The 21,594-nt window shown below is 36.8% G+C and overlaps 1 protein-coding gene across 1 annotated transcript in view; it reads right to left on the bottom strand.

Annotated features, from left to right (window-relative positions):
* Positions 1 to 1,729: 1,729 nt before the first annotated feature.
* Positions 1,730 to 21,594, bottom strand: part of LOC115452729 (DNA N6-methyl adenine demethylase) — a 137,297-nt gene continuing 117,432 nt past the window's right edge. Inside the window, 9 exon segments of the mRNA XM_037443715.1 lie at positions 1,730 to 6,243; positions 6,245 to 6,389; positions 6,613 to 6,841; positions 7,000 to 7,278; positions 7,432 to 7,660; positions 8,005 to 8,144; positions 8,222 to 10,678; positions 10,843 to 10,912; positions 18,060 to 18,248. Coding sequence (XP_037299612.1) covers positions 4,144 to 6,243; positions 6,245 to 6,389; positions 6,613 to 6,841; positions 7,000 to 7,278; positions 7,432 to 7,660; positions 8,005 to 8,144; positions 8,222 to 10,678; positions 10,843 to 10,912; positions 18,060 to 18,248 — 5,838 coding nt within the window. The 3' untranslated portion in view covers positions 1,730 to 4,143.

Here is a 21,594-nt window from a genome sequence, read left to right as displayed (position 1 = left end):
AATTGAAGAGTTTATTTGAACGCGCTAAACTCAGGAACTTCAAAACCGATTTTGATTTTTTTTTCCACCAAAAGGAAACATTATTCCTGAATGCTTTACGCTATATTTTTATCTCGAAAAAACTTTTCATGAAGACGGAGCCGAAGGCAAAAGCTAGTATTGTTATAAGTAACACCATTCCAAAGTGACTCAGGCTTATTGGCCTTATTAGTTTAGTAAGAAATTAATCAGCGTATTCCAGTTATGCTTATTTGTACATTCATGTAAATAACTATTGTGATGAAGGGTTCAGGGTAAAAATATATTAAGTAATGTTTATTGGTATATTTTTTATATTTGTAAATACGCTCAACGAACAATATTTTTACGTAGTAAAGTTTTCTGTAATATGACAAGCATAAGGATATTTTTACCGCGTATGGGTGTGATCACAAGTGTTAAGTTGCCCCCTTAAATTGTAAAAAATATTTAATAATAATTACGCTCAACTTGTATATTTTTATCGTGATATTAAAAAATATTGTCATTGAGTACTTAAATCTGGAAATAAGATGCTTCGGAAATCATCAATGTGAAAATCCATGTAATAGTCTAAAAAAGTTTGGACCAAATATATTGTAAGAAAGTAAATTGATTTTTATTACACATGGCAGTCTATGTACTACACAAAAAAGTTACTGAGTATTTCACCGTGTTACATCACAAATTGCGTAGGGCGATAGTCTAAAGCTGGCGCGCACAACACACTTGCACGGTGCGTGTGTGTTTGTGAATAAATACACGTCCGTCGTCATGACAACGCGTCAACAAAGTCAAAAATACAGTATGAAAGTTTGTTTGCGTCTATGTATCCTTCAATTATTCTTATTAATATGTATTTTTTATTAATGTGAAAATTTTTATTGGTGTGAGTATTATGAAAGTACTAGCTTTAGTTCATATAAATCTTCAATTGATCGTAATAATATACAAAATATTGATAATTTGTAAAAATCGCACGTTTACATGATTGCATATTCAGTTATCATCACAACATTGGTCATTACTTAGCTAAGTTAGTGAATACGGTCCTTTTGCTATTGTTAGCCAACTTTGACTTGCTCCAAGCTTGAGACCATTGAGACAAAAAAGAGTTCACAATTTATTATCTCTGACCCTATGGTCCTCTTTTAAATAGTTTGAAAATAAACAACTAAGTATGTGGAATTACTACAAATAAATATCGATTTTCGAAAAAGGAAATGAATAAACAGTTAACAATTACTAAGTACATTAATTTGGGACTTGGAATTTAATTCGAAGTTCATTTACGAGTCTCACCCATTTTGTTTTATACTGCGAGCACTAGGGTGTTTGTAATAGAGTTCAAAGTGACCTGATTTGTATGTGTGGATGCCTTATAATACCTATTTGCAGCTGGTTAGGTACTTCTGCTGTGAGGTTTTGAGGCGATATCCGAAAAAACATAACGCCTTGCCCGGGATAGGCATAGCTCATATAATGTTGTGTATGTGTGATTGTGAATATATTTTTTATATTTTATACTGGAAATATAATTATAAAACTGGGTTTGTTGTTTTATTACCGAGCTATTGGCAGAGGCCATAATACTTAATGGTCTATGTGTTGCAAATATTATTCAATGATTTTGTTTTTTTCTTTATAATGTATGCTGCAGTACTTTAGTATTTTGTGTAATAAACAAGGAAAACAAATAAAACATCAAATGTTTTTTTAAATTAATTGTATTAATAAATAATGGTAGTTCTATTTACATGACACATTCGATTACTCTTTTGTTTTGGCAGAAAATACAATAAAAAATATTGTTACACAATAATAGCAAGGGGCCGGCTGACTCAGAACACCGAACAATCTAGAACACCAAACATCCAAATTAAAAGTGCACAATTTTCGAAAAAAAATATCTGTTCCGAGTCAATCGTCACCTTCACTTAAACAGCGAACGCAGGTCCGCGAACCTATCATAAAAACCTTTCACATTGGTAATAACCCATTTTACAAACACAGGCGCAAACTAATCGTTTTTGGTTACATAATTCTGACAATACTGGTCTTTTTTGGTTTCAAAACGCCATCACAACGGCGAAAATGGTCAATCACACTGGACAAAACATACATACAAGCAGTCAGACACTCGTGAGCTATGTTTATATCACAGGTTCTAACGTCCCCTAAATGATACATAAATTTTTATTCCCTTACAAAACACAGACGTACATGAGGATAATTTTATATTAAAATTTGGTGTCAAAAATTCTCGCCTGTCATATTTTACAATCGAGGAAGGCTGCCGTGCTATCTATTATTATATTATCTGTGATTGCTTTTGATATGTCTCGTCAATGTATTGAATCGAAGGAAACCTATTAAGATTGGCAACTATTAAAATGGCAAGAATTTAGGGCATTTTACCAATGCATATACACAAATAATATCAGAAATACAATTTTAGGCAAATCTTGGTAAGTCTCCAAACTTCACCATAGACAAGCGTTACCATAAGACCGTCGAAATTATCGCACCATTCGTTAATTTTTTCACTCCTAACATTACAATGTACATAGACACCGATGTCTATTATTGCTTAGTTTTTTATAAGTTTTGTTCGTCCAAAACTTTTACCTATAAATAATTTCACGTTCGTCCCAATAAATTTACCATTCAATAAATACGTACACGTAAAAAATATAAACTATATCAATAGTTTAATCTTTAAAACAAACTTTCTTCCTTAACACTAATTATATATTAATAACTATCCATCAGTATGTTTTCATTCATTTTCAATAATAATGCCTACTTTATAATCTTTCCAAGCGCCTCATTTATTTTTATTTAACTTCGCAATAACTCTATGCTTAAGTATAAATGTATGTCATTTATAGTTCATAATATTATTGTATGGTTTCTAATTTTATAAATTTTTATCGTCACTTAAGTTTAGAAGAATGATTTCATAATACGCGCGTTTAAAATATAAGGACACAATTTCATATGAAACATTGGAGTAAGATTCATCCATAATATCAATCGACAATTTGTAGCCAAACACGCAGGCATTCGTTTGGAAAAATAAAGAAGGCGCTTTTGAATATGCTTAAAACAACCGCAATAATTTAAATGACGAGCCATAAAGCAAATATATTAAATATTAATGACTACAGTAACGCTAAAATTATTACAAAGAAAATGATTCGATAATGGTTCACGTAATACAATATAAATAAGTTAAATATTCTAAAAAGTTAAAAATACACACGTCTTAACCTAATAGAAAACACTCACATATATGTGGTAAAATACATGTCGCTACACCGCCATGATTTTATGATTATGGTCGATGAAAAATAAGCCAAAGAAAACATTCGAAATGACAGGAATGCTAAATCAAATAATACATTAAAATTAAAACAAATAATACAGACAAAGGTACAAAAATATTAATAAACACTTTCGCCGAATGTTCCCTTCTCCCCCTCAGGGCTCAACAACCTTTTTAATGTGTCGCTTTGTACTTTTGTTCTGAATAAACATTAATGTAGGGTTAGTAGTTCATGAGATCATTGCATCGCATAAAACTTTAGTTATGCGCTTAATTAGAGAAACAAAACATCGACAAAATATGCAGACAAAACATACATTTACGTTACTATTTTATACAGCACTGATTTTAAACATTAAACTAGGTTCCGATCAATGGTTCGAGTCAACGTCGGGACAACTAAACGACAAGAATATACAAAGAAAACTCTATTCCATCACGACCACTCCGACACTAAAGTAAAAACGTAAGACTAGCTGAAATGCGATAAACACTACCGTTAAATTATAACTTAAAATTACATCTTTGATTAATAACTCACTCGGTATACGTTACAAAAAATATTCCTCACAAAACGGTACTCAATTCCGACAATAAATGCAATAAAGGAATCTCGCCGCACGCGCATCGGACCGGTTCGCGCCTAAACATTAATTTTATAAAAATCAGGAACTACTCACGAAAATTTGTTCGGTAAGCACGCGGCTCTACAATCTAATATCGAAGGCAACGCAGACCTTACATGGCTACGGAAGGGAGGTCGGCCGCTTGACAATGGAAGCGCTGGGGGCCTTACGTCAGGTGCCCGACTCTTGGTACGGGCCCGTCACCGTGCACGGGTGCATCGGGAACAGCGTCGTCCACGACATCGTCGTTTGAGTCTCTGTCCTCAACATTATCTGCCCGCTTTTCCTCGCCGCGTTCGTTGCTTCCACTAGCGCCGATAGTGAACTGTAACCTCCAGGAATCGTGTCCTCATTATTCTTCCATTTCTCTGGAATAGGAGTCTTTTCAGGACCAGGCGTCGAAGCCGGAGAGACTGAGTTAGAATTTGGTCCCGGGGTACTCGGCGTCGACGGGGTCAAACCCAACTTTTTTAATCGCATCTTCTCCTCCCATTCCTCGAGACCGTGTTTGGGTCGATTTAAGTTTCTGTGTTGATAAAATACTAGTGATATTCGAGTTGGATTTACTCGATTGGGAGCTCTGACTGCTGTGGTTGAGTGCATTTCGTGCTTGGCACATTCGAACAGAACGCTGCCGTGGCCTAGAGCAATGGCCACGCCACCCATTTGACTGTCTTTGAAACAATCCAGATTGTCTGTCAAGTCAGTGACTTCCCCTATGGGTTCAGCTTTTGGTGGCTCTGGAGGATACGGAATAGAGAATGGAGGCGGATACAGACACCAGTTGGGTGACGACTGACACCAGTTTGGGCTCGGGTTTTGGTAGAAATTCGGTGCAAAGTTTGGATTATATTGGTACCCATACGAGTTATAACAATGAGGGTTTCTTAATAACTCCTCTCGTTTATATTTTTCAGCATTGTAATATGCTATGTTGTAATCGTTGTATGAGTTTTCATAAGGATTAAAATGTCCGTAAGGGTTTGGCGGAAACGGATAGGCATTTGTCATTTGTGGGTAATTACCATATCCCTGTATAGGTGCTTGGTTGTTATACGAGTTTTGATTAACGGGATGAAAATTGTTTCCGGAAAAATCAGGGCCAGGTTTATTGTTAATATTTGTGTTAGTCTCCTCGTGGTTAATAGTAAAATTTGCCTGTGAGGCCGGCGATGTGGGCACTGGGTTACCTTGCAATCTGTTGTCATACGGACTTCTGTGATCGTATCCTTGGGTAGGTAGATGAGGTCGCTCTGAAGGTGGGTAGGGTTTTAAAAATGTGGCATTTTCCATATTCTCTGGATGTTGTTGCGACCGTGATGGCGGTCTGGCTTTAGGAACTCTAAATAGATTATTTTCGTTTTCAGGAGTTGTCGGATCTTTCGGCTTGTTTGGGTCCCAATTTTTGGCGTCAGGAGACTTCCATACACTTTTTCGCACATCTGGAGAATTTATCATATCATTATTGGGAGATTTTAGTTCAGGAACTTGAGAAGGTGCTGGAGATTCTGGAGTATTTTGTAGATTCTGAGATATTTCTGTTAACCTCGGTGAACTTGGCATATCGAAGTCTGGAATCTTTTGCGCGATATCCGCAATTAAATTTTGTTTATCTGGTTCATTTGTTTTTTGCGACATGTCCGAGTTTGGGTCGCTTCTATTAGAATCAGGACTATAATTATTCGGAGCAACATTTAAATGGGCTGTAGTGGAATCAGGGTCCTCCTTAACTACATGGTTAAATATTTCCGCATTAGCAAAATCCGGCCATTGGTTTTGCGTAGTCATCTGAGCATTTGCAGTAAACTGTTGCTCTCTTTTCTGTAAACCAGTAGCGAAGCTAGGAAGCTGGTTTTGGTTTGGATTTTGACAAGCATTTCCTTCTACTAACGGATTTGGATTGTACAGTGTATTTTGGTGATGCAAATTGTAGCTTTGATCGTATGAGTTGTATGGCGAATCTAGTACTGTACTTGAAATCTGATTACTTTGCAATTGAGCGTCTGTGAAATTATCAATCATCGTGGCCATATCCAGTAAGGCGGGATTACCCAAGTTCGGGTTTATCAAATTAGGGTTCTGGTTGTGCATGTTAGGGTTGACGAAGGCTGAATTGTAGTGGGCATTGTTAGAAAAAGGGGAAGGGTTGGACTGGTTTAGAGAAGGCGTGGTAGCTCTAGGCGATGCACTGCTCTGACTTCTGGGACTTGCGTTGTTTCTCGCATCAGGTTGTGGCGTTCTTGGAGCTGGTGTATTACACTGAGATTTTTTTCTGATTATTGCCTGGACTTTGTTGTGGAGTGTTACTATTCGTAGATGTGTTAGTGGAGTCTGTATTTTCTTCCTCTTTTCGTTTTTTTCCGTGTCGTCGGCAAGGTTGAAGTGGCACTGACCGTACGCGTACTTCCATTGGATATCTGAAATTAATTAAAATCGATCGTTAACACATGCCCACATAAGAGAGTGTATGTGTAAATTATTTAGATAATCTTTAACGTAATGTTTATTTGCACTAAGTTGGAGGATTTGTAGCAATATCTGTTTTTCCTCATGAATGCCTATAGAAGCCATACATGAATAAGAACAGACATTGCTGGAGTGCGAGAAGAAATACGTAAAATCGTGTACATCACCACTCACTTGTCCAAGATTTCGAGCGCTCCGTTCTTGACCTTCTCCTCTTGGCCCTCTTTGGATCCGAATTCATCAGTGGTGTCCAGTACATACAACGGCAACACATGTAACTGCTCATCGTTGGGTTTGGAGAGTGCGCGATGTTTAGCAAGAGTTACTACAGCCGTACAGCCGTTGTTCATGTTGTGCAAGTCGCGATGAGCGTGTGCGCAGAAGTCTATGCAAGCGGTCACGCCTGGAAAAGCCAATGTTGGATAATATTAGAATACGTTCGTAGTAAACGAGTGATTTATTTGAATTAGTATTATTTTATAATTTAGATTGGTAGGTGTCATTAAATATAATATTAGGAATATGAACTACATCACAGTCCAGAAATGATACTATACTTACCAGAAAAAGGCCGTCCGGGCTTAAACCCCAATCTGCAATCAGAAGCTTCTTTCTCGAACTGGCACTGGTTGTCAAAGGCTTTAGGCGCTAGATTCATGTACAGTGGACTGAGTAGCGTAGCCAGTACGTGGATACGCTCCTCAATCTCTCCCTCTTCAGTCTTGACTGACAATCTGAACTTGCGAACAGTTTTCGAACGGGCGTACTTGCATCCATTGTAATACATGGACCAGGAGCAGCCAAAACTGTAAGAGGCGCCACATGTTTCTGGGTCGAGACCTAAAAATAAAAATACATCATCATACTTATGGTGAAAACCGATTCAAAATTCTAACTCTTAATTAAGATTGAGCCTTTAACTGAATTTACAAGTTTTTTTAATAATGAGATTGAAGAATCTAATACAATTGGCGTTTTTCCTTGCCTTCTTACCTTGGCAAGCACAAGTGCGGTTCTCATTAGTAGCACACCTCCGCGTGGTTGGCAGGCCGTATCTGTTCAGTTTGTGCGACAGCAGCGTGTAATCAAGGTCGGCTTCCGATTGCGGGATCCCTTCCCAAGCGACGAGGCACACCACGATCCACGTCGTGGGACATTTGTGACCGTTCCTGCACTTCACTACTACAAGAACTTTTTCTGTATAATTGGTGCGTCTAATTACCTGAAAATAGAGGAAAATTGATCGTAAGAAACAAGATTTCCAAATAGTATAGGCTATATTCAAATAAAAAAGCTAACCCATTTTTCCATTGCAAAAATATTTGAAAGTAATACGAACATTCATTAATATTACTCTCTAAGACATACCTAAAAAATGTCTTTAAGCAAATTAATCATGAATACAATAACATCAGAAGAACGGAGATTTTCTCACTTTCAATAATTCTTAGGTTATTGTAGAAAACGTGTAAATATTATGTTAATATAACATGTTATGTTCTTTATGTTCGTAATATACACATCCATTACTAAACGGATACTAAAATTTGGGATCCATACACTCACCCACTTAGCCATTGGACATCCTTGAGCCGATTTCCCTTCCTTTCCTGTATAACAAATCTTCTCTATTCTTAACTCTTTCCCTGACAACCCGGTCCGTGCTTCGAAATCTTTCCGAAGTTCCCCAAGCGTAGACGCAGCTCCTATAAAAATGATACAATCCATTAAGATAAGAGTTTCTTTTATGTTAAAATGATAAAATGACGAAATCAATACATACCTAAGTGTGTATAATAGCTGCCTGGTTCAGGCGGATTTTTATCTGCTGGAAAACAATTACAATCAGGTACTTCCGTTCTGGAATTATTTCTCAACCTCTCCAAGTTTTCTAAATATTCTTTGGAGTAATTGAATTGGTTTTCTTTAGGTTTAGTTACATCTGGAGTGGGTGTTGATTGCTTTTGGTTTTTGGGATCATTTTTATCTGTTGTGTCGGGATCGTCCTCTAATACTTCGTCTTTGGTTTGATGCCCCGGGCACGCGCCGTCCCTCAAATGCTCCGGAGGCGGTTTTTTGGTAGAACCCTGTCTACAACAAGAGTAGCCTACTTCGTTTCTAATCGTTGTCGGCCCGCCGTCACCCGAATACAGATACGGTTCGTTTTTATGCTGATTGTAGTTGATATTCTTATATATTTTGTGACCGGGCGGAGAGTGTTCAGATTTGATTTGCTCTATGTAGTAAGGGGCTTTAGGTTCGACATTAGTTCGGTCAGAATTAGCTCCTTTTGCTTGCTCCGGCATATGTTTAGGTTCCATATAATTTCTATTATATTTCTGAAATCCCATATTCTCTTGCAATCTGAGTGCTTGCGGAAACGGCTCTGAAGGATCTCGTCTCCGCTCATACGGAAAATTTTGGAAATTCTGGTAGTTCTGCGTTTTTGTGCCAAAATTTTCCTGTTTTATCGTTGATATGGGTGGTAAAACAGTATTTTGTTGCGATCTTGCGACAATTCCATTCGGATACTCTCTGTAAGGTTGGCCTTGATGATTTATTGGTATCTCGTTTTGTTTCGAATACGAATTTTGATTCAACATTCGTTGAGGTTCTGTTTTCAATAACCTGTCGTCCTTAACATGATATTGATAATTATCAGGCGCTTCTAATTTAGGTATCAAAGGCGCGGAAGGATGTCTAAACTTAGCATCGTATGCTTCTCTCTCATAAGCTCGTCTTTGTGCGTTAGTGTCCCTCGCCGGATTACAATTTTGTTGATTCATTTCCGATACTGGTCCGATGAGAATTTTTGATTGAAAATCTTTACTATCTTGCTGAGTATAACTTAAACTATCACTATTATAAATTTCTGCATATTTTTGCGCGTCGTACGGAGCGTTTTGGTAGGCGCCGTACTGACCTCTGACGTCCGCGTAGGACGGCAGTTTTTGAGGAGTTTTGGATACGTTCTTAGACGAAGTGTGTTTATCATAAACTCTCGGGACTTCTGTCCCCCCCTCCCATACGTGGTGGCCACCACCTCCGAATTCGCCCGCGCCATATGCGTGGGCGTTTTGTGAATAATTACCAGCGGCGGTATATCCTTGCTCGCCTATGCGGTAATTATCTCGGAGATGGTGGCTATACGATAAAAAATGACCGGTAGTATTTCTGTCATCGTTGACGGCGACGGCGCCGGTCTTTCTATCGTCAATCACCCGAGGCGGTCCTTCGCCGGGGTCACCTTTGTCCGGTGGCGTGTTCGTGCCGTCCCGGCCATGGTTTTGTTTATTTAATATCATCGTTTTCAACCTTGAATTCAAATTCACCCTGTCTGATTGGGAAAACATTTGTTGTTCTGTTTCCTCCTGCCTCTGCTGTTGCATTTGTTGATTTTGCATCTGCTGGTTTTGAATTTGCATTTGTTGCTGTTGGTTTTGCAATTGCTGCTGTTGGTTCTGCATTTGTTGGTTTTGAATCTGCTGTTGATTTTGAATTTGTTGTTGATTTTGCAATTGCTGCTGTTGGTTTTGCATTTGTTGATTCTGTAATCTTTGGTTATGCTGCCATTGCTGTTGCCATTCATTTTGATTTTGCGCTTGTCCATTTTCCCTGTATTGTCCGCTGTTATAGCCGCCCGGATACCCGCTACAATCTAGTGAAGCTCGCGGACCGTTGCTCCCCTGCAGGTACCCAGGCTCGGCGTTTCCCGAATGCTGTCCATTTTGGGAATTTTGTTCCTGTCTCTCGCCATCGTTGGTTCCATCTCCCGACCCGTTGTCCGGGTTACTGTACTCTTCTGCGTGTTCCGTCGCGTATTCTGGCCGTTCATAAGTTTGGCTGACGGTGTACACAGGCGCAGCTGACGTTGGTACGGTGTTTTGGTAAGAAGCTGCTGACGCCGGTCTGGAGTCAGTGCCGGACGTTGCTCCTGGAGTAGGTGCTTGTTGTGCGTACTGTTGCTGGTATTCCGTGGTGTAATGCGGCGCCCTTGGTGACGGGACCGGGGTGTAAGCTCCGCGGTTCGATGGCGGCCTCTGAGTAGGCACAGACTGCACTCCAGTTTGATAATAAGTGTTGTTCGTTACGTCGAATGTAGTGGCGACGTTCTGGACGGTGTAAGTGGTGTTCGCTTGATAGTGCGGAGACGTTGCATACGCAGTGTGGTTGCCTTGGTAATCTAACGTGGTTTGCCCAGTTTGTGTGGGGAGTTGCTGGATGAACTGATTTTGCCAACCTACAAAAATAAATTGTTTACATTAACTGTTAGCCTATAGGTTGTATTTATTCTAGTAGCGAAGGTCTCTTCCGCGACCTCGGATATATGTATGAGTTCTAAAGATAACGTTAATCGTAAAATATTGAAATAGCGATAAAATCTTTAGATGTTTAAAAACATACCTTGTGATGGATCAGTCTGCCATGCTGTTGGAAATCGGTTTGGATCTCCGGCGTAGAACGGCATTGGGGCCTGTAACAATTTAAAACGGTTTATATTAACCATATTGTTTTTTGTACACTTACATAAATAATACGATACTCAAAATATTGAGATTGTATGTATTAAGCTATCATGATAGCAGTGGCGAAGGGTGAAATTTTCCAAAAGGTATCCCGATACAACACGTAGGTCATTAATATGCATGAATGCGGTCTACAAATCGTTCTAATGATAATAAGATTCTACATAAAGGGAAGCTGGTAGGAATTGGGTTATATGGAACCTTTGCCACTGCATGATAGATATTACGGTTCATATCCAACCAAGCGGACCTTATATTTCCAATTCTTTCAGCAGTTTTTTCTATCACTAACATATTATGTATTTAAACTTGTAAGTGCCTCTCGAACCAAACTCCAGCTCATATATAGATCCTCGTCGTATCAGTGATATATTTTGGTTCGATCACACGTGACGCGCGATGTCGGTCGAGGTTGGGCATTATTTACTTCATTATACAAGGCGTGTGAACCGGCCCGACGTAATCATACGTTGACCGAGGTCGGCAAACCGCCTGTTTACACAACTACTCTGACTCATGTATCTCTGATTTATCGTGGCTTTGTTCCTTTGTTTTAATATTAAGAGGTTATTTATGGATTTTTAATGATTGAGATGAATTTTAAGATTTATGCTAAGTTTCCATTTCTCAAAATTACTCAGTCGCAGCTCGGATCAGGAAGTTGGCGGCGTAATGCCTAGGAAAGCACGGAAAGCCGTTGGTCCTGCGCCTGATCTCTCTCCAGTTGTGTCGGATAGGGGACCGGCCTATGCTTGATTTTGTACATTATTCTATATGTAATGGTTAATAATACGAAAAAGAAGCACTGCTGCAATAACTGCATGAAAATTGGTTAAAAAATGAGCGAGCAATTCATATTTAAAATATTGTAATGTACAGAAGTGGGCGCGATGTGGGGATATCGCTTCATCTCTTTCTTTAGCACGCGTCGTAATTCCCGATGACGTCACATGTGGGTATTTCGTCTCTTTTCTGTTTCTTGTAAATTACCCTTTCCACCGAAATTCAAAGACTTATAACTAGTTGATTTTTTACCGGATTTTAATAATTATTTCTGTGTTATAATTTATATTATGTAAATATTTGATAATAGTAAAGAACAAAAATGAGTCCGGTACCCTATTGCCGTCTCACTCACTTGTTCACTATAATATCTCCTGCGTGGCCGATCTCCGTTGAGATTGGCCACCAAGGCCAAAATTCAGTTAGGAAGGAATCAAAATCAATCATATTCATTTCTAAGGCTTACCTCGGTTACTATCTAATGATATAAAATTTTAAGTTTGTCAAATCAGGTCTTAGGGCACTTGCCTGATTGTAAATGGTAAGCTTGCTTACGTAACGCCACCCAAAATATCTAATTCAGCGCCCGTTACCTCATGTAAATTTTTGTTATTCATTAATTAGAACTGACTTCAAAGTCCAAACGGGAATATAATTAAAGCTCCGTACAAAACTGTAGTACCACATATTAAATTCTTCGAACCCTAATTACTTTTCTTAATAAAGCAATCTTCTATACACGAACATCTCACAAAATTCATAAACCTTAACAAATTCATGATATAGCAACATTTTTCCAAACGCGTGTAAAGTTTAATGATTTAATTATAAAAGTTGGGACATGTTAAACGTTGACGGCAACATGTTGCGCGAAAATTATAATGTAACGTTACTTCACCAACTCTTAACTTGGCAAGATTTTAATTTGGAATCGGGAGGACAAACAGCCTACATGTAGGTATATGTCGCTTGTAATTAAAACTTGGTACATCTTAGTACCATAAAATTGATGCCTCCTTCTTAGGGCTTTATTGGGTTCGGTTATTACAAAGGAAACCTTATTTTCTAGGCCTTTATTCAATCAAACGTGAGTTCAACAATGATTTCACTGTGAGATGTTAATATATTAAATAAAATTTGTTGTAAAACATCACGTACAAGTTATAAATATCGTGGAATTAATGTTACTATACATACTTTATTATACAATGAAGTTGATCTAATTCAGTGACATCGAACTCGGTCCAACTTTGGTCGTTACAAATAATATTTTCGTTAAATTATTAGCTGTAACACATGACCTCATTACTAAAGTTCTTATCATTAATCAGTCCTGTACGTAATTAATTAGGTTATGATATCTAGAAATCGGCACACACAAAATTATAATTGGATACAGGAACAATACATTTTCCTTTTATGTAGAGTTCAACAACATCGTATATTTTATAGCTAATATTAATAGGAAATAGTAAATGTTTCATAATAAACGACAATAGCAAACAGACAATCAATTATCGACTCTGTCTCATAGCAGGTAAGTTATGTTTTCGATATTCCGTGATAATAACCGTTATTACCTCGAAACTATGCCGATTACCGTCCATTTCTATTATATTTCGCTTCGAAACAATGTTCAACTGAAATTGTATCTATCATAGCGTTTAAAATGAAAGTTAAGTGGGTTAGTTTCGATTGTTCGTGATGTTTTTATAGAGATCCAGTTTCTTTCGCCGTAGGGAAGGGTTCTTGCGTAACTATTTCACGGTTTATGGATTTATAGTGTTGAAAATGAATTATTTATTCTTTATTTGTGACGCCTGGGCGTTTTGCCAGGATGTAGTTTTGGTTTAATCAGCATTTTCGACATTAGATTAACGAGAGATACGAAATTATGAATTCATAGTGAAAATGAAAATTTTACTCCGATTTTCTATAAGTATCTGTTAAAACGTAAAAAGTACATACGCCGAAACGTATTTTTAATAATTATAAATATTTTTATTAAACGTAAAAGGATTAATAAAAGTTTTATAATAAAAATAGTGAGCTCACACGCAGGGAGAGCGATAAATTTGGCGCGCACTGAGTCGAGTTCCGAAATTGGCAAAGTTGGCAGCGTTTCGGGAAATTAAAAATTTTAAACTTTGACATCTTGCTGCGGGTGACACGCGTGCTAGTTATACCACGTGATTATATTATGGTAATGATAAGATAAACTGTCGTACTAATAACTAGTTTCATCTTTATTTGTAAAACTAACAGCTAATATAAATGCTATAAGAGTTACCAGAAAGCAAACGTCATAATTTAGGCAAAAGCCGCTGTAAATTTACCTCATTCTCAATTAAGATTTTGGCCGAAATTATATTTATAAACAATAATAAAAACATTTATAATTAAGATATTTTCTTGTTGATAAACTACTATAACTTTGTAGTTAAATTAAAAACACTATAAATTTACCTCAGTTAATTTTATAATTAGCTACGTAATAAAATTTATGATAAAATATGTTTTATTAATTGCTTTTTACGTCGCTTTATCTCTTCCTAGAGTTAGTTCCTGCTCAATGATTATGTTAACATCTATAAAAACCTTGTTGGCTTGCTGTAGCAACATCATTTTCTAACTAATAAATTTATTAACCGGCATATCTCTATATAAAATTTCCCCTGTGTTAGACCTGTTGCGACTCAGAACGGTGAATTTGGAGACTACACCGTCTCATAAGGGTTAGTAAACTTGATCTAGTTGTATGCTGACTGCCGAACACTCTTTGATGGGAAGCAATAGATCCTCTATACAAGAGATGACGAATCAATGCCATGTGTGCTTGTGGTGGACGTGACAAAATAATTCAGGCACGCGAATAATATGCCACTGCATATGTATTTTTTTTTGGGCTTCATTTCTCTTAACATCAGGTGCATTGAAGGCACTTTGCGAGCCCCAATAAAAACAAATCAAAAACCTAGGTAATAAAAAAGTCGCTAAAAGGGCACTCGGATAGATAAAACCGATCCTGGTTGGCACGTTACAAGATATATTTTTTTTATAAATAATGGCACTTTAAAGGTTCGCCATCCCTGCTATAGACGATCTTTGTAATTCCGCCGATACGAACGACCATATTTGTAATAATATATAATATCAGCCCTGTATTATATACTGTCTTACTGCTTGGCACGGGTTTCCTTTACTACTGAGAGGGATTAGGCCTTAGTCCACCACGTTGGTCTAGTGCAAGTTCACAGACTTCACACACGCTCAAAATTCATATACAGAACTTTTCAGGTATGCAGGTTTCCTCACGATGTTTTCCTTCACCGTTAAAGTAAGCAATAATTCATTGAGAATACACACTTGACTTGACTTGATAACTTTACTAAACATTTTAAAATTCAGAGGTGCGTGCGCTTGGGTTGTGGATCCTGGAAGTATACCTAATATATTTTATACTCTAAGGGATAGCGAACAATCTACGTGGTACCGTTTATAGAATTACGTCCAAGATATACCTTCAGTCAGGCAGACCAGCATAATTCTATCAATCATCTTCCTTAGGCTCATCAAATGCAATGAAGTGCGAGAATACTCCATGCACTGTAGGTTTAGTGTTAATTAACTACGATAATGGAAGCAAACAAGTAAAACAAACGAGCAACTGAGTCGGAAGAGATAACGGCAATAACTAGCACCAGCCGCGACCCATCGATTATACGGTTACTGAATATTGTTTACGTAATTTTTTTTCTTGTCTATGTCTTTTAATGTCTATGCTCTATATGGTTTCACTCTCTTAAATTAACTAAATCCATCGGATCAAACCGTGCGTGGTCAGTCAGTCTAATCATTCAGTTAGTAACATTATCATTCACTGTATAATTAAAATATTTGATTCATAAAATAGTTCCAAAGCGCAAATCTAACCGAGATCTACGGTTCGTACTTCTCCGCTTGTAAGCAAGAGCGGCTGTGTCGAAGTTTAAAATAACCAGATAAGTGCGAGTTAGACTCGCGCATCGAGATTTACTAACGAACTTGTAGATAAGTTATCTAAGTATATATGTGAGTTACTGAGAAAAAGGGTCTTGATATATAGAGAGATGGACTAAAAAATATTTTTTAAGGTTTCCTTTTGAGGTAGGAAACTCTCAAAATGATGCTTGCGTATGTTGAACAAAACTACAAAATTTCTGTCTAGAATGTTATGACCCGCAAACCTCTTTTTTCGCGAGGAAAGAAGGCGTTATCGCTACAACCACTTAGGGGTGAATAGAACGGTTATTTTGGTTTCACCGATCTCACGCCCCAATGTCGAAACTCTGGAGTATAGCATCGCCCGGGCGAGCATTGGACCGAATCCCTAACCCAATGTATACTCTACATCGGCATATCAACCAAAACCCGCGGTGACCTTCTTCGGCAAACCTGTTCTTTGATCGAAACGCTAAATTAATGGATTGATTATTCCATAATACAATTTAAATCTATGCTAATTCATTTTATTTAATTTTAGCACATAAAAATCAACATTCAATTCTGAATTCCAACTATTAAAGGCATCATTATGTCAACGTCGTTGCTAAATAGCGCAATAACGTAAAGACGAATAACTGCTATTAATAAAGCAATCAAGCAACAACCGTTAAATATTTCAAATAAATTTACCATAATTATGTAAATTGGCTGTCGACGGTAATGTCGTTTTCATGTGTTATTCTACAACATTGTTAAACCGGTGTTTATCGTTACAACGGCTGTAATTAAGTTATTGCTACATGTAATTTACTGGCATTTGTAAATATTTTATTTTAATTACAGCTATTGGCTATAACTGTTTGCCTTTTTATTCACTGTCTGTACTTGGAATGAAACTTGTAGTTTTTATTGGTGATATTTATAGATTCGATTGCTTTGGTTTATAGTGATTTATTTGTAACGTAATAATATGGCTTAGTATACGTATATATTTTCTATAACAGAAAATGTGATTACTTTTTGACTATACCTTCTATTAATGGTATGGTATTCTAAATGTTACAATACACACTAAGGTTAAAATATTGGTAGAAGTAATTGAGAATCTCAATGGAGGGATCAATCCGACTTGCTTGCTTCTTGCATATTAGACACCAAAGCCATAGTGTTCAAAGTTACTTGCATATTGTATACAATTTTAAATGCATATTGACAAACGCGTGCTATTCATTTTTACGACCAATAAACGGTTATTACGGAAATTAAACTTGTAGTTACGATGCTATTAAGCCGTTATAAAAAATCTTAAAACACGTTATTACGTTTATCAGTCAAGCGTGGATATTGTCGCATACAAATTTTACATTTTATGTTTTTACTGGCGTTTTTTTAAATAAAATTTGCTGCGATACATTGCGGCGATTATATTTCTTTAAACTATGCAGTTTTAAAAAGATGTCTTCAGCCTGCAGTCTGCATTTTAACAATGTGTTAATGTTTCACAATATCTATTTTTGAGTAGTCTCAGGAAGGCTAAGGAAAGGACTTGTTTGTTTTACTTACTAAAACACAGTAATGATATTATACTCATTTGTTACTATTGTATTAACACTTTTCTATAAAAAACTAAACAAATTCATACAGATTTGACGAAGCTTGCATAATTCCCGTCCCGAAACAGAACGCTCAGTCAAACTGGTCGATGGATGCTAACTTTAATGTGAAGGGCCTCGAACTTGGCAGGAAGCCAGAACTCCACCGAAACTTTTCCCGAGAGCGTTGTCTTTGCAGGTGGGAACTGGACTTGTGCAAACCATTGTTTTGAGTGTGATTCTCAGAATATGCTCAATAATGTTCATCAGGTACTTTAAGGCTTACCTGAAATGGCTAGAGTTGGGAACTGTCTTCAGAAAATTTGCATGGCTTTACTTTGAATGGACATTTATTAGACGATTGACCTTGTCTTTACTCATTTATGTAAAACTAATAGAATAAGCTTAAATTTCATTTTTAACTATTTTGTCGTACGATTTTGCTGTTTCGGCATTGCTGTACAAGCAAATCGTGGTCTTATCTTAGAGAAATTGAAGTCAAGGTGCTGGGCATTACGAGACTCTCAGCTATTTGAGGATAACGAATGTTGAACAGAACAAAGCCACGCAGAGGTTTGTCACTCAAATTCCTCTATGACAATGATATTAGTCATGGACAGGCTGACAGATCCGTATGCAAAAAAATTTAAGCATTTATGACTTAGGCAAGTCTCCAAGAGACCCATAAGAATGAATAAAATGTTGTATAGCTTACTATAAGAAGTGGGATTCCTACCATGGGCTGACTAGGATGGTCTTGCTTCATGGCGGGCGTGGTGGCTGGCGCGGGACTGGGCGCGGCGGGCGCCTGGGGCGCGGGGCTGGGGGACGCGGCGGCGGGAACTACACCCACTCCCACTCCTGGTGCTCCTGGCACACCTGGGACACCGGCGGTGCCGCCGAGAGGCTTGCGGCCGCGGTAGCTCTGCAACAACCACCCACGTTAGATACTTGTACTTGACATGAGTATAAGAACTTATTACACATTTATGTTGAACTTTAAAATGTTCTGGAATCGCTGATATGGTGACTTGTATATCTTCAATGATTCGAGACTACAAAAATATGCATGCTTATTACTAAATCATGATATTCAAACGTATTTCATCAACAAGAATATAATTAAAAGAAGACACTGTAACAACTGTCAGATCATGGTACTAAAGTAAATCATTCCCCTGACGTCAATTCTATGCTTTGCAATAAGTTACCCCTTACTTATTGGTATTTATTTGAACGAGATAATATTATAGCAGAATATTCATGCATGTAATTTTGAAAATAAAAATGGTCTACTAAGAGCTTCGAGCGCGGCATAATAGCGTCCAATAATTCGTGATTTATTGCTAATAAGCCAACAATATGACATGGCCATAACGACCACTGGCCACCATTGTGTTAACGGTAATACCCGTTGTTCGAGCGGAATTACATCTTCCTTTTTTAAATCCAGCCCGCGGATTGGTTGAATGCACGAGACTTATTATTTTAAGGATGGCCAACCTTCAAAATTGATTTACCGTGATTATAGTATGAGAATAAAATTATATTTACGATATTTTATATTTTGTTTTACATCAGGTTAATATATTTAGTAATGAGTGCTCTTATCAATAAAATCCCATATTAGTGTGGGTAAACGACATAATAATATTGTGATATTCAAATGTCAATCACAAAAACACTGTTCTAATATCAAGAAATGTTAATGAAGTTTCAGTAGAATTAAGGGAATATTTACTTGTCCGAGATACTTTTTACGGAATAAGTTAATCAATACACTACACGAGCGAAATAACATTCGCCACTAGCAATTTTCTTCCAATAAAATCCTAATATCGCATCACTACATCCCTAGACGAAATTACGTATAGCAATTTGAAATTGGAAATAGAAAACAAAATAACGAGTTAGTGCTGCTAACCGGTTATTAATAGTTATTAGTTAAAATGAAAAATGCAATGTTTTTCATACACGCAGATCTAAGTTTAATTAATTTCTACACAGCGTAACATCCCTTATAATTTTTTACAGTCATTCTAATCATATTTCTGACATGTTCAACGCAGCATTAAAAATTAAATTTACCTTCAAGTATTGTGCAACTGTTATAACTAATAGCGTAAGTAAAAACGTTTAAATAATTACAATGGTGTGGAGATGCGCCGCTCGTGTGCTCATTTTACCGTGAGAGATCGCTCCCCGGACACGCTTCGCTGGCTTCGGTACCGTCGGGGACAACCTTGTTATGATATTAATATAATAATTTGTATTATTGAGTTATATATTTCTTAATTATTATTGAGTTACATCATGGGACGGAACATATTTGGCGAAAAGTGGGTGCCCTAGTTGCGCCTCTACATACCTTCGGGGATAAATGCGTGATGTTATGTATGTATATTTCTTAATAGGTACATTTTCTTGGATATTTGACAGTTCTAGAAGTAAAATAGTTAATACACGGTTCTTTTGTAAACTATTGTAGAGAGTAGAGTTATGCACTAGTCAGTAATTTTTTTTTTCGAAATATTACAGTAACTATGTAAAAATAAAACATTAAAATGGTGTTATATTTTTTGTTATAAATCGCCGCATATTTTTGTAGAATCAGATGTTGATGACGTCTTTCACCTATATTTTGCAAATCATTTGTTTTTAGAGCTTAAGCGATAAGATATATCTAATAACATTATAACGACATAAAATTTTATTTCATTCGTCAAACGTCAAGATAATAAATGATTGAGAGTAATAACATTAAATATCTAAAGCCAAAAATAGGAAGCAATATTTTCGATAGCGCGATCAAAATATTTACATTAGATAAAAGGGAAGCAATTTACACGTAGGGAGTCATCAATCATGACTTATTAACTTCACCGTCGGGTTATCACGCGAATATTTAACCAATTGCAGCCATTTTAAGGTTAATAGAGACGTTAATGTAGTCAATTTAGTTTTAGTATAATTAAATGAGTCAGCTCGGCTGGGGTGCTTTGTTTGCCTGAAATTTATTGAACATCTGTGATGTTGCTCTGAGAACGCGGAATCATGTTTTGATATTTATTGACATCTAATTCTTTTTTTTACAGTTTGATAGCATATCTACAATATATTTGGTAATGTGTAAAGGGACAATAGATGTTTCACACAAAGTTACTTAGTTGCTGGTTTACCGGCCCTATGTTAAAAAATGGTGTAAGTTTTGGAGACCAAGTTACGTAAAGCGTCTTATCTTTATCTTAAAACAATGCCTTTGAAGTAATATTAATACTTAAATGTTCGCACGTAATATTAAACTCGCGATATCTCAAACCATTTCGCGCACGACTGTACATCAGCTGCATATTGAGAATGTTTTGAAAACTTTTTTAATTTTAAAAAATTGGATTATTCCGTCTTTAGAAACCTCACGGGATATGATTTCACGTTTGCTTCAATAAACACGTAATGGAGGTTCATTAAATGTTATTACGGCGCCCAGCTGTGGGATTTTACGGCCCTTTGTATGACGCGCATTAATTCTCATTCTATGAATTTTAAAATGTAATTTGATAAGCTTCGCCACATAGGTAAAATTGCAGGTTTATTATTAATTTTACGTAGATAAACTGGTTGCTATGTTGTGTTATGTAGAGGTGGAGCCATGGAATTATTGTAAATTATATGATATTTGTGTATTTTGTAGACATCATAATTTTGGAGGAAGAACTTGCGTAACTGCGATAGCCAATCGACTTAGCAAACAAAAGCTGTATAGTGAGCTATACCTTGGACCTCGTTAGCCTAATCAATCAATGCGTTAACTCTGAAGACACATTGAAAACCCTTGGACGCAAAAGTGGCTATTGCCTTGTATAATTAAAACATGAAAAACATTAATTATTCATAACTGGCATAGTAAGTTAACATGGACATTAGATATTTAATCGTTCAACTCTAGAATTTTCAAATGTTTCCAGAGAGTTCTAATTCAAAATTTTCCTCATAAACAAATGTTATACAAGACTAATACATATTTCAGGTGGACTAGCGCTCAGTACAATGAGTCAAATTTTGCGGCTTTCAAAGCCAGCCGTATATCGGGTGTAAACAAAAGCTCTTTGTGGTAGTAAGTTTGCTCGTGGCTATGCCATTGTTCCTTACTTTAGCTTCTATTTAATTGTCCCCGCGATCATGCCTGGAGTCAGAATGTTAACTTGTAGGATATTGGAAAATTGTTGGGTTATTAAACAGACTTTATTTCTTGATATTTCAGAGAATGGCAT

The sequence above is a fragment of the Manduca sexta genome, chromosome 26 (assembly GCF_014839805.1).
Source record: "Manduca sexta isolate Smith_Timp_Sample1 chromosome 26, JHU_Msex_v1.0, whole genome shotgun sequence".
Lineage (NCBI taxonomy): Eukaryota > Metazoa > Arthropoda > Insecta > Lepidoptera > Sphingidae > Manduca > Manduca sexta.
Note: the sequence above shows the minus strand (reverse complement) of the source record. Positions and strands in the feature narration are given on the sequence as shown.